This window comes from Rana temporaria, chromosome 8 (genome assembly GCF_905171775.1).
Source record: "Rana temporaria chromosome 8, aRanTem1.1, whole genome shotgun sequence".
NCBI classification, from domain to species: domain Eukaryota; kingdom Metazoa; phylum Chordata; class Amphibia; order Anura; family Ranidae; genus Rana; species Rana temporaria.
The window spans coordinates 5,815,295-5,828,899 of record NC_053496.1 but is presented as its reverse complement, the minus strand read 5'-3'; the positions used below and the strand labels follow the sequence as shown (position 1 = coordinate 5,828,899).

Genomic DNA, 13,605 nt, shown 5'->3' with positions numbered 1-13,605 from the left:
CCCCCCCTCCTCTCAGTACAGAGACCCCCCCTCCTCTCAGTACAGAGACCCCCCCTCCTCTCAGTACAGAGACCCCCCCTCCTCTCAGTACAGAGACCCCCCCTCCTCTCAGTACAGAGACCCCCCCTCCTCTCAGTACAGAGACCCCCCCCCTCCTCTCAGTACAGAGACCCCCCCCCTTCTCTCAGTACCGTGACCCCCCCCTCCTCTCAGTACAGAGACCCCCCCTCCTCTCAGTACAGAGACCCCCCCTCCTCTCAGTACAGAGACCCCCCCTCCTCTCAGTACAGAGACCCCCCTCCTCTCAGTACAGTGACCCCCCTTCTCTCAGTACAGAGACCCCCCCCTTCTCTCAGTACAGTGACCCCCCCCTTCTCTCAGTACAGTGACCCCCCCCTCCTCTCAGTACAGAGACCCCCCCCCTCCTCTCAGTACAGAGACCCCCCCCCCCTCCTCTCAGTACAGAGACCCCCCCCCCCCCCTCTCAGTACAGAGACCCCCCCCCCCTCCTCTCAGTACAGAGACCCCCCCCCCCTCCTCTCAGTACAGAGACCCCCCCCCCTCCTCTCAGTACAGTGACCCCCCCCTTCTCTCAGTACAGAGACCCCCCCCCTTCTCTCAGTACAGAGACCCCCCCCCTTCTCTCAGTACAGAGACCCACCCCTCCAGGAAGTACCGACAGGCACTCCCCGAGCGGTGTGTCCCACGAGTGCGGGCTCCTCCTCCTCTGTGGGTGTAAACAGAGGAGGGCCGCCGCCGGGTGTACCAAGATGGCCGCGGCTCCGGAGCTAGGCCGAAGCCGCGGCCTTTCCTAGCGTTATGGTCGCGGCTCCGGAGGTAGGCCGAAGCCGCGGCCATAACATTAGGAATGGCTGCGGCTTCGGCCTAGCTCCGGAGCCGCCGCCGTAACATTAGGAAAGGCTGCGGCTTCGGCCTAGCTGCGGAGCCGCCGCCGTAACATTAGGAAAGGCCGCGGCTTCGGCCTAGCTGCGGAGCTGTGGCAATCCGCGGATCACAGTGTGTTCCGATCCGAAGGGGGTGACCCGTTCAGATCACGGATCAACTGTGATCCGTTGCACACCTATTAGGGAGCGAGTGCTTTGTGAATACTGGTCTTGCCTCTCTATGTTACGTCGGCGTATCGCATATGAGATACGCTGATCTCTGTGAATCTGGCCCATTGTGTCTTCCATCTGTTCTCACTTCTTTTCAGTGTATATATTTGTCTATTCTGCTAACATTACAGCGTAGTAATATCTCTTTATATCTGGGAGCGCCAACCCCCCCATTTTTTTTTTTTACGACTTAGAATAGTATAGTTTACTCTTTTTGCCTTTTTGCCCTGCCAAATATATTTCAAGATTATAGTTTTTATTATCTTGAAAAAGCTTTGTGGAATTCTTATAGGAAGCATTTGGAACTTATAAAATTATTTTTGTTAATATCATCATTTTAACCACTTGACCACTGGGCACGTAAACCCCCTTAATAACCAGTCCAATTTTCAGCTTTCGGTGCTCTCACATTTTGAATGACAATTACTCAGTCATACAACACTGTACCCAAATGAAATTGTCGTCCTTTTTTTCACAAAAATAGAGCTTTCTTTTGGTGATATTTAATCACGGTTGGGTTTTTTATTTTTTGCGCTATAAGAGAAAAAAGACTGAAAATTCAGTAAAAAAAAAAAATTTTTCTTTTGTTTCTGTTTATAAAATTTAGGAAATTTTGTATTTTTTCTTCATTCTTTTGTATAATGTGAAAGATGAAGTTACGCCGAGTAAATAGATACCCAACATGTCACGCTTTAAAATTGCACACGCTCGTGGAATGGCGCCAAACTTCACTACTTAAAAATCCCCATAGGCGACGTTGCAGAGTATTGTGGGGTATTGCAGAGTATTGCACAGTATGGGGCAGGGATGGCTGAGCATGTAGGGATGGATGGATCTGTGACTGCATTTGTCACAGATCCAGCCCACAGCACTGCTGCTGCATCCGCTCTCCCTCCCTATCCTCTCACACTGTACCGTTCGGTACAGAGAGGGGAGGGAGGAACCGGCGTCATCACACGACGCCGGTTTGTTTACAAGTGATCGCTCCGTCATTGGACGGAGCGATCACGCGGTAAACCGCTGCCATCAGCAGCGATTTACCGTGATCCGTGATGCTCACAGACATTCCCGTGTGCGCGCCCTTCTGGGAGGACGCCCATAGACGTCCTCCCAGAGTTAAAGTGGATGTGCCATGGGGAAAAAATATTAAAAGACAGCAGCTACAAATACTGCAGCTGCTGACTTTTAATATTAGGACACTTACCTGTCCTGGAGTCCAGCGCCGATCGCAGCAGATGACAAGCCGATCGCTCGTCTCTCTGCTGCTCCCCCCGCCATCCACGCTGAGGGAACCAGGAAGTGAAGCGCTGCGGCTTCACTGCCCGGTTCCCTACAGCGCATGCGCGAGTCGCGCTGCGCCCGCTGATTGGCTCACACGCTGTGTGCTGGGAGCCGAGTGTTCCCAGCACACAACGGGCGACAGACGGGAAGTCAGAAAAACCCGTCTTTCGCCCGTAGCGTGTGGCCGGAAGTGGGTGCAAATACCTGTCTTTAGACAGGTATCTGCACCCCCCTCCCCCCCTGAAAGGTGTCAAATGTGACACCGGAGGGGGGGCGGGTTCCGATCAGCGGGACTCCACTTTAGGGTGGAGAACCGCTTTAAAGTGGAGGTTCACCCGAAAATGAAAATTTTTAACATTAGATTGAGGCTCGTTTTGTGAAGGGGAATCGGGTGTTTTTTTTAAATCGAAGCTGTACTTACCGTTTTAGAGAGCGATCCTCTCCGCCGCTTCCGGGTATGGGCTGCGGGACTGGGCGTTCCTTCTTGATTGACAGGCTTCCGACGGTCGCATCTATTGCGTCATGATTTTCCGAAAGTAGCCGAACGTCACTGCGCAGGCGCCGTATAGAGCCGCACTGACGTTCGGCTACTCGTGACGCGATAGATACGACCGTCGGAAGGCTGTCAATCAAGAAGGAACGCCCAGTCCCGCAGCCCATACCCGGAAGCGGCGGAGAAGATCGCCCTCTAAAACGGTAAGTACGGCTTTGTTTTTAAAAAAACTACCCGATTCTCCTTCACAAAATGAGCCTCAATCTAATCTTCAAATTTTTTTTTTAGGGTGAACTCCCGCTTTAAGGAATCGCCTTGTAGACGTCTTTCGTCTACAGGGCGGTGATTAAGTGGTTAAGTGCATTGATCCTTCCTACCCAGGAGATCGGTTTCTTTGCTAATTTTTTCATATCTTGTTTTATTTTATTAACTAATTGGCCAGGTATAGTTTTCCTACTCTGGGTGTGATCTTTATTCCTAAGTATGATGATGTTTTTTTTCCCCCAAGTAAATGGAAATTCTTTCTGTAAGTCTTTTTCTTCTTTTGTATCTATTCCCAGGTTCAGAATTACCGTTTTTATACACACCATCATTTTAAATGACGGTTTTTTTCATGCTGAAAAATGATCGTGTGTACGCGGCATAAGGATTTAGAGAAGATCCGTAAAGAAGAGAGGAGCAAAATCCCTCCCGAGATGTGTGCAAACCTGATCACCAACTACAAGGCAACAAAGGAGGGGCTCAAGAAGAAGCACATTACCCGTTTGCCGACCGCCGCATGTATATGTACGTCCACAGAATGGCACGTACAGGTACGTCCCCGCCTTTCTGTGGGTCGGGGGTCCGATCGGGACCCCCCCCCCCTCGGTACATGCGGCCGGAAACCCACGGGGAGCGATCCGGGATGAGGGCGTGGCTGTTTCTAGCTGCTCCCCGGAGCTGAAGAACGGGGAGAGCCGTATGTAAACACGGCTTCCCCGTGCTTCACTGTGGCGGCGCATCGATCGAGTGATCCCTTTTATAGGGAGACACAATCGATGACGTCAGTCCTACAGCCACACCCCCCTACAGTTGTAAACACACACTAGGTGAACCCTAACTCCTACAGCGCCCCCTGTGGTTAACTCCCAAACTGCAACTGTCATTTTCACAATAAACAATGCAATTTAAATGTATTTTTTGCTGTAAAAATGACAATGGTCCCAAAAATGTGTCAAAATTGTCCGAAGTGTCCGCCATAATGTCGCAGTCACGAAAAAAATCGCTGATCGCCGCCATTAGTAGTAAAAAATTTTTTTTTATAAAAATGCAATAAAACTATTCCCTATTTTGTAAACGCTAGAAATTTTGCGCAAACCAATCGATAAACGCTTATTGCGTTTATTTTTGGTAAAACAAGGTAGAAGAATACGTATCGGCCTAAACTGAGGGGAAAAACATTTTTTTATATATATTTTTGGGGGATATTTATTACAGCAAAAAGTAAAAAATATTGAATTTTTTTCAAAATTGTTGCTCTATTTTTGTTTATAAAAAAAATGTAGCGCCAACCTATGTGAGAAAATGTGTCCACAAAGTGGCCCCAAATGGACAGACACCCTATAGGGAAGTATGTCCAAGAACTTCGCTGGGTACACAGTGGAAAGAAAGATCATATATACCATGAACAGAAAATAAATAACGTTCACGGTTAAATATGAATAAGTGAAAAATGCAAAGGTAAATAAAGCAATTATAATAAGTCATGTAAATCTGTGTGACCACAGATACAATTAATAAGCACATAAGTGAAATAGTCCCATGTATATGTGTGGGGGTGGTTCCTTATGATACATTCATAGCTTGTGACTATGTTCAAATATTCCCCTCAGTTGAAAAACAACACCTCTTCACACGGAAAGGCAAAAACCTCTTCTCATGGGCATTCCTTGGTAAGTTAAAGATAAATACTCTTACCGACTCCCGTTGACCCACATCTCACCATACGGTGGGTAGGTCTCCAAGGCTTATATGGGCTCAGATACCCTCCAACAGCACCGATGAAGGAAGAAATCCTGATTCTGATGTTCCGGAAGGAGATGGAAGTACTGGCCCCAGGAGCGTCCGTGAGGTGGTGTGGAATGAACACTCCAAATTTCAGAGGGAAAAAAGGGAAAAAGAACACCTCCTCATAGTGTAGAAAATTTAATAAAATCTCTCCAAAGATATAAAAATATTTCACAGCAGGGAGAGAATCCAAACGGTACAAATGTATGTATAAAATCCCGAAAGATAAAAAGTTCCACACTTAAATCATCACAGCAGGTCAAAACACCACAGCAAATCAAGAAATCCAAGATCAATAGCGCAGTGGAGATGATTGGAGTCCAGTGTGTCCGACCGATTCCCAATGAATCCTGGGATGCTCACGATGGAGCGCACGGCGTCACCAAGCTCTAACGTTGGTGACACGCATGAAGCGGTCACATGATACCGGCACTTCCGTCATTGCGATGGAGCGCACGGCGTCACTACGTTTTTGACGTGGGTGACGCGCATGAAGCGGTCACATGATACCGGCGCTTCCGTCATGGCCGCCCCTCGGGATGACGAGTTCAGTGATGGACAGCATTGGGCTGAGCCTTGGACTCTGATTGGACAGTGGGTGCAAGGCGGGGCTATCCACTCACACTCCCTCACATTGGACAGAGGGATACATGTGAAACAGGAAGAGGGGACTTTTTGTATGATTACCCCTTACAATCCATCGGACGATCGTGGCATACTTCCGCTGCGTGGAACGCAGGAAGGGGAACACACAGGCTGTGGAACGCACGCCGGATGGGAATGTCGTGGCATGCATGGACAACAGGTAGGCAATTATGGGGATTATTTATAGGCGTAGGGAGGTGAGGGAGTCCAGTTCCATGTCCCAGTAGAAGTCTATGAGGACGAAACCGGTCGGACACACTGGACTCCAATCATCTCCACTGCGCTATTGATCTTGGATTTCTTGATTTGCTGTGGTGTTTTGACCTGCTGTGATGATTTAAGTGTGGAACTTTTTATCTTTCGGGATTTTATACATACATTTGTACCGTTTGGATTCTCTCCCTGCTGTGAAATATTTTTATATCTTTGGAGAGATTTTATTAAATTTTCTACACTATGAGGAGGTGTTCTTTTTCCCTTTTTTCCCTCTGAAATTTGGAGTGTTCATTCCACACCACCTCACGGACGCTCCTGGGGCCAGTACTTCCATCTCCTTCCGGAACATCAGAATCAGGATTTCTTCCTTCATCGGTGCTGTTGGAGGGTATCTGAGCCCATATAAGCCTTGGAGACCTACCCACCGTATGGTGAGATGTGGGTCAACGGGAGTCGGTAAGAGTATTTATCTTTAACTTACCAAGGAATGCCCATGAGAAGAGGTTTTTGCCTTTCCGTGTGAAGAGGTGTTGTTTTTCAACTGAGGGGAATATTTGAACATAGTCACAAGCTATGAATGTATCATAAGGAACCACCCCCACACATATACATGGGACTATTTCACTTATGTGCTTATTAATTGTATCTGTGGTCACACAGATTTACATGACTTATTATAATTGCTTTATTTACCTTTGCATTTTTCACTTATTCATATTTAACCGTGAACGTTATTTATTTTCTGTTCATGGTATATATGATCTTTCTTTCCACTGTGTACCCAGCGAAGTTCTTGGACATACTTCCCTATAGGGTGTCTGTCCATTTGGGGCCACTTTGTGGACACATTTTCTCACATAGGTTGGCGCTACATTTTTTTATTCTCACTTTTGCACAATTATCCATTGGTATGTTGGCCGCCTACAACCATTGATTTATTATTTTTTGAGTAGCGCAATATCTTTTTATATATTCTATTTTTGTTTATAGCGCAAAAAATAAAAACCGCAGAGGTGATCAAATACCACCAAAAGAAAGCTCTATTTGTGGGGAAAAATGGACGCCAATTTTGTTTGGGAGCCACGTCGCACGACCGCGCAATTGTCAGTTAAAGCGACGCAGCGCCGAATCGCAAAAAGGGGCAAGGTCCTTTAGCTGCATTTTGGTCCGGGTCTTAAGTGGTTAATGTTTTTTTTTCCCCAAGTAAATAGAAATTTACCTGTACGCTCAGGACGTCAGCGCGAGAGGTGCCGAGACTGCCCGAAGATACACGAGTGTACTGCGCTCGGTATATGCCGGCGCAGTATTCAAACTCGTGGCGGGAAAGCGGGTATCGGCGTATACCGCGCACCCACGATTTTGCCCTGATTTTCAGGGCAAAAATAGTGCGCGGTATACGCCGATAAATGCGGTACTTGTTTTACTCTCTGAACTGCAACTCCATTTATAACATTTGTATTGTTTGTTTTTATTTCTGGATTTTGGTTGATATTCTGTTTCCATCATATAAAACACACCAATGATAAAAATTATAGACCCTTCATTTCTATGTAAGTGGGCAAATCTTCCACCATCTGCAGGGGAGCAAATCATTATCCCCCCCCACTGTATGTAAAGCTGCACCAGTGTTAGTAAATCTCCCCCTCGGTGTCCCGGCTCCATATAGACTCCGATGGATCCCCAAACCTTCTCACTCATAGAAAAAAACACACAAACCTTCACACTCTTAAAATATTTTAATTTAACAATAAAAAAAAAATCAGATGAAAAACAAGAGAAGTCGCATCTAAACGAACTAACAAACAAAAAAACCGAAATTTTCATTACAAAGATCATCAAATGACGGGTTGAAGAAATAAACCCCTCCCCCCTTCATGATACAGATCGCTCCGCGCCATGGGGGTGTCTTGGGACACAAAAATATCGAATTCATGCCCGAGGGAAATTTTCACCATCGCCACAGGAATGGAGTACACCATCTCACGGTTTGGAGTACAGTGGAACCTCGGATTGCGAGTAATGCGGTTAACGAGCGTCTCGCGATACGCGCGCTGTATTTTTAAAAATCGTAACTCGGTTTGCGAGAGTTGTCTCGCAAAACAAGCAGGATTCAGGCCAAAGCGGTGTGCAGTACCCCGTTTGGCCTGCGGTGGGATGGCGCCGGAGCTGAGCAGAGCCGAACGTCGCTGATCGGCGCCGTTCGGAAAGGCCCAAGGACAGCACGGCTGACCTCTGCAAATCTCGGGAACCAAGTCTTTCTGAGGTTTGCCGAGGTGTCCTCTGGCCTTTTCCAAGGCTCTCCAGCGCCCCCCCCGCGCCTCTGGCCACATGCGGTATTGCATGCCATTGAAGTCAATGCGGAACGAATTGTTTTCGTTTCCATTGACTTCAATGGAGAAACTCGCTTAGATATGCGAGTACTTTGGATTACGAGCGTTAACCTGGAACGGATTATCCTCGTAATCCGAGGTTCCACTGTATTTTAATCACTTAAAACTGACAGCGCCCTCTAGTGGTGTGCTTGTGGAATGCTGGTTTTTGTAGTGGTCATAGGGAGGTGAGAGCGTCTGGTCTGGTCACGGGTCAGATTCTTTCCAAAAATAAAAACAAATCTATCGGGTTATAAAAGGAACAATTGTCTACTGCGCCGGGCGATCGGTGGGACCGCGCCGGGCGATCGGTGGGACCGCGCCGGGCGATCGGTGGGACCGCGCCAGGCAATCGGTGGGACTGTCCTGAAATACCTGGGTTGGACCCAAGCCTCAAGATGGGTCAAATCCATATTATCAGTGGTGGTTGGGGCGGGAGGATTTTGAGGGGCGGCGCCCCCCCATCTTAGGTCCACACTGACCCTACAGCGGAGCTCCCCTGCACCGTCATCACCTTTCTATCCTTTCCAGGTTCTAAATGGCTGGGAAGCTGGAAGCCGATTCGCTGGCATCGCAGGGTGGGAGGACTCGGGGCGCAGAGGACAATATAAAACTGGCCAATTGGGGGTCTTGGGATGCGGTCAATGCCTGTCGGGGGGGGGGTAACGGACCTGGTAGAAACCTATTGGTCTGGTGCCCTGCACAGTGCATGGCCACACAGGTAGTACAAGCTGGGGGGGGTGTCGCCACAGGCTGGGAGGGGGGCGTCAGCCCGCCCCTTGTGGACCGGCCAACAATGCATATAAACCCTGTATAATAATAGTATTAGGACCCTTATTAAAGTCTCCAAACCTAACAGCAATGGGGGGACCCCTCGGGTTCAGACATCAGGGGTCTGGAAGAATCTATTCATTCACTAGAAGTCAATGTGGAGATCCAATCACAGGAACTTTGTATCCAACAAGACAGGAAGAAAAGAAAGTACAGACTGGAGTGATATAAAGCAGCCAATCAGCTTTTAGTTTAATGCAGCAACACCGGTGAGAGATGATTTCCGATTGGCTGCTCGGGGTCTCTGTACATCGCACCCCGTCGTTGGTCTTCACGCCGACTTACTGATGAGGTTCAAGTCTCTGAGCAAAAAAGTTTCTTCCATAAACAAGGCGGAGCCTCCGAGACTCAGGTTGCTTCCCTCCCCCGCCTTTCCGGAATAAAAGTCTGAAAACGATTTCCGTTCATAAATCGCGTCACCGGAGGACCAATCAGATCGCTACAACAGTCCGCTTTGTGGGGATCCAAGATGGCAGCTTCCAGGTCAGTCCATCTCCATACATGGAGTGTGAGGACGGGAGGAGGACCCGACTGATCCAATGTCTGCCGAGAGAGGAGAGAAAACGTTCAATGGAGACCGAGCCGACCAATCAAATGTCCTACCTGTGCCAAATACAATTATATCTAATGAACGGGTCTCCAGACACCCAGAAATCCTCATGTCAGTGGGAGGAATAGTGTCCCATCATTGGTGTCACTGGGAGGAATAGTGTCCCATCATTGGTGTCTGTGAGAGGAATAGTGTCCCATCATTGGTGTCAGTGGGAGGAATAGTGTCCCATCATTGGTGTCACTGGGAGGAATAGTGTCCCATCATTGGTGTCTGTGAGAGGAATAGTGTCCCATCATTGGTGTCAGTGGGAGGAATAGTGTCCCATCATTGGTGTCAGTGGGAGGAATAGTGTCCCATCATTGGTGTCTGTGAGAGGAATAGTGTCCCATCATTGGTATCAGTGGGAGGAATAGTGCCCCATCATTGGTGTCAGTGGGAGTAATAGTGTCCCATCATTGGTATCAGTGGGAGGAATAGTGTCCCATCATTGGTGTCAGTGGGAGGAATAGTGTCCCATCCACCATTGGAGCACAGGTGTGTGAGGAGGAAGGTGTGTCTGGAGCTGCTGTGTGAGAAGGGAGTTGCCTGGAAATCTCTCCCAGCTCTCCTGGCCCCTTTTCTGGGGAAGCCATGGAGGGCAGTGGGGCCTCCCCTGCTGGAGGCTCTCAGCCATCTCCTGGGCCATCTGCTGGCATGTCTGCCCCTCTACAAGCCTCAGCTGGTGATCTCTCTGCCCCTGGTGTGGATGAAGGCTCGGAGGCCATTCGGGAGCGAGTGGTGGCCGGCATAAAAGTCCTAAACCGGGAGAGGGATAAGCTGTACAAGCTACGTGCGGAGCTGAAGCGCCTGCGAAGGCAACGTGAAGGCTTACATAGCCAGAAACGCGGATCCATGGATCCAGAGATCCAATTGGCCAAGGTCCGTGTGGACCACCAGGAGACCATCGTGGCCATAATGGAGGGAAGGGATGGTCCTTTCAAGGAAAAGTTCTGCAACGACAAGAGGTTTGCAAAGGTGACAAAGATGGAGGTGGAGGAGGAGGAGACCCCCAGTTCTGACCCCCTGCCCCCCCAGGGAGAGGTAAGCACCCCAATGCCTTCCCAGGACTCAGGAGGCATGTTGAGGGTGATCCAGGTAATGGAGTCTCCTGTGCGGGGGGATCAGATGGTATTTAATGATGAAGATATTGCAGATGGTGTACCTGATAAAGTGAAGCCAGCTAAGCCCCATGTTGTGAATAAGACTGTGTTTGTACCATCTAGCACCATGACTGATAATGTGCCTAATAATCAGACTGTATGCAGTAATAATGTGCCTGCTGAGGCTGCAATGCAGCAAGAGACACGTTTAAAAAATGACATTTCTGTGAAGGAACTGCAAGTCCCAGCAGAACCCATTAACCCTCCTGATGCTGAGACCAGAGCTGATTGCCCCACTGCTGCTCTGGACTCCACAGCGCAGCATCAGGCGACAGCTGGTACTGCAACAGTGACTGTTCCTGATGGGAATGTGTGTGTGGCTGATAATAATCATCCCAGTTCAGGTGGGATGGACAATGGTCCCATTTCAGGTGGGATGGACAATGGTCCCATTTCAGGTGGGATGGACAATGGTCCCATTTCAGGTGGGATGGACAATGGTCCCAGTTCAGGTGGGATGGACAATGGTCCCATTTCAGGTGGGATGGACAATGGTCCCAGTTCAGGTGGGATGGACAATGGTCCCAGTTCAGGTGGGATGGACAATACTAACTCTGTTCATGCAGATAAAGTGACTTCGGTGTGGGGTCTTGGCCCTAATAAACCCACTTTTGCTCAGGTGTTGCGCTCTGCCCCTGGTAGCTCCGCCCCCAAGCAGGGTTTTCCCCTACGAGCTACTACCTGGAGCCCCCCGGGATCTGGTCTTGGGTCTCTGGCTTCTGCTGGGGGTCCAAGACGTAATGTTGTCATCCTGAAATGGGAGGGTGGTGCAGTCCCCCCTGCAAGGCGTGCAGTGGTGGATTTAATTCTAGAAATGGGCTTTGGGGTTAACGATCTCTATGCTTTTATTCATGTGTCAGGGACGCGAGAGTATACAGTCAGTTTCACCAAGCCAGAGGGTCTTGACCTGTTCTGGGAGCGATATGAGGCCCGGTGCAGGTCAAGACCCGAATGGGAAAGTCTGGCCCCAGTTGCGATTTCGCAGCGGTCAACAGTAAAAAAGATCACTATCATCCTCACCAATGAGAGCGTCCCTGCCAGGGATCTGGAGGTCTGGTTGAGGAACTACGGGGAGGTTTTGACCAAACCCAGTAAAATATTAGATGAGCGTAACATCTGGACTAGGGGATGGTCGGTAACAGTCAGGCTGGCCAGGGATGGAAATGTTGTCCGTCACCTGCCCTCCTCGGCTTTCATAGGGAGGGATAGGATGACCGTGTTCTACCCTGGTCAGCCGAAGCTGTGCCACCGCTGTGGAGAGAGGGGGCACCTTAGCTCCTCCTGTTCGGCCTTGATATGCTCAGTGTGTCGGGGTCAGGGTCATATGGCCAGGGACTGCACCCAGAAGATCAGGTGCAACCTGTGCCTGCGACTTGGCCACCCTTATAGCAGATGCCCTGAGGCCTGGCACAATATGGAGAAGGAGGTAGTGGATGAGATGTCAAGGCTGGACAGGATGGAGGGGGAGGCCCCTGGTGTACCATCCTCCGCTGCGGTGACCGACCCCCCTGGTCCTGCTCAGGATCCCTCCCCAGTTTCCTCCCCAGTTCCCTCCCCAGTTCCTGTGACCACCCCTTCTGTGTCTGTAAGTACTCCTTCTGTATCTGTATCTGTGTCCCCCCAGCCTACTGTACCCGCTCCTCTTGTGTCAGAACCTTCCAAGTCTGTGCCCCCTGAGTCAGTTACCCCCCAGAAGTCTATCCCTGTTAAGTCGGATTTACCCCCCCCATCAGGAGTGATAGCGGGTACTAAAAAGGTCGCTTCAGAGAAAAAAACAAGGGATGAGGGCATCTCTGAGGCTGACCTCAAGTACCTGGAGGAGAGAAGGAAGGTTGGGCGGCGGAAGAAGCAGGCGGTGAGGACGGAACGGGGACGGGAAGCTCCGGTGCATGTCTCCACCCGTCGTAGGTCCTCTAGGTGGGACATTTCGTCATCTGGCGCTTCTTCAGAGCTGAGCTCTGAGTCAGAGATGGAGTTGGAGGCGGCCTCAAGAAAGAGGGAGGCTTCTGGTGATGAGCAGCAGAGGGGAGCTAAGAAGCAATCCACCCAATAACCCAAATGGCGGTTCCCCCTCCGTTAAAAGTGGCGACAATAAATGTCGCCAGCATTAAGTCAGTGAGAGCTCGTTCTATGGCCTTCTTTTTGTTCAGCCAATTAGATGCTGAAATTTTATTTTTGCAAGAGACTAGGCTCACCTCCTTGGCAGATATTCATATGGCCAAGAGAGAGTGGAGGTATGGTCCATCTTACTGGTCTCTTGCGGCCGAGCCTTACGGCGGTGTGGCGGTGTTGTTTAAAACCGGCATGGTAACTGTCCGGCGGGTTATTGAGGTGGAGATTGGGAGATGTATGGTCTTAGACGTCCTTGTGGGAGGGCAGGACCTGCGCCTAATTAATATCTATGGGCCGCACACAAAGTGGGACAGGAAATGCCTTTTTACAAGGATCAAGCCATTTCTTTTTACATCCCGGCAAGTGGTCTTTGGAGGTGACTTTAATACAGTAACTAGGCCCAAGGACAGGAAGGCCTTCAAGGACAGGCTGGGATATGATAGCGTTTTTTTAAATAGTATGGTTAGGGATGCTGGTCTTGTGGATGTGCACATTGCGCACCTCCCGGATGACACCGGGTTCACCTTTCATCGTGGTAATAGTCAGAGTAGGATAGACAGGTTTTTTTTGAAGGAGGCCTCTGCTTTCTCACCCCCAGTGGTGCTGGCAGTAGAGTTCTCTGATCACTGTATGCTATCTGTGGCCCTGAATGCTTCAGACGCCCCTCAGAGAGGAAAGGGCATCTGGAGATTGAATTCGACTCTACTCCAGGAAGAACATGTTAGACAATCCTTTGAGGAATTCT

At 49.5% G+C, this 13,605-nt stretch overlaps 1 protein-coding gene across 4 annotated transcripts in view; it reads right to left on the bottom strand.

Annotated features, from left to right (window-relative positions):
* Positions 1 to 9,159: 9,159 nt before the first annotated feature.
* The window catches only part of ZDHHC16 (zinc finger DHHC-type palmitoyltransferase 16), a 34,255-nt gene continuing 29,809 nt past the window's right edge, over positions 9,160 to 13,605 (bottom strand). For all 4 annotated transcript variants that reach the window (XM_040361241.1, XM_040361240.1, XM_040361239.1 and 1 more), the window contains one exon: positions 9,160 to 9,539. In XM_040361241.1, coding sequence (XP_040217175.1) covers positions 9,428 to 9,539 — 112 coding nt within the window. In that variant the 3' untranslated portion in view covers positions 9,160 to 9,427. The remainder of the gene's footprint in view (positions 9,540 to 13,605) is intronic.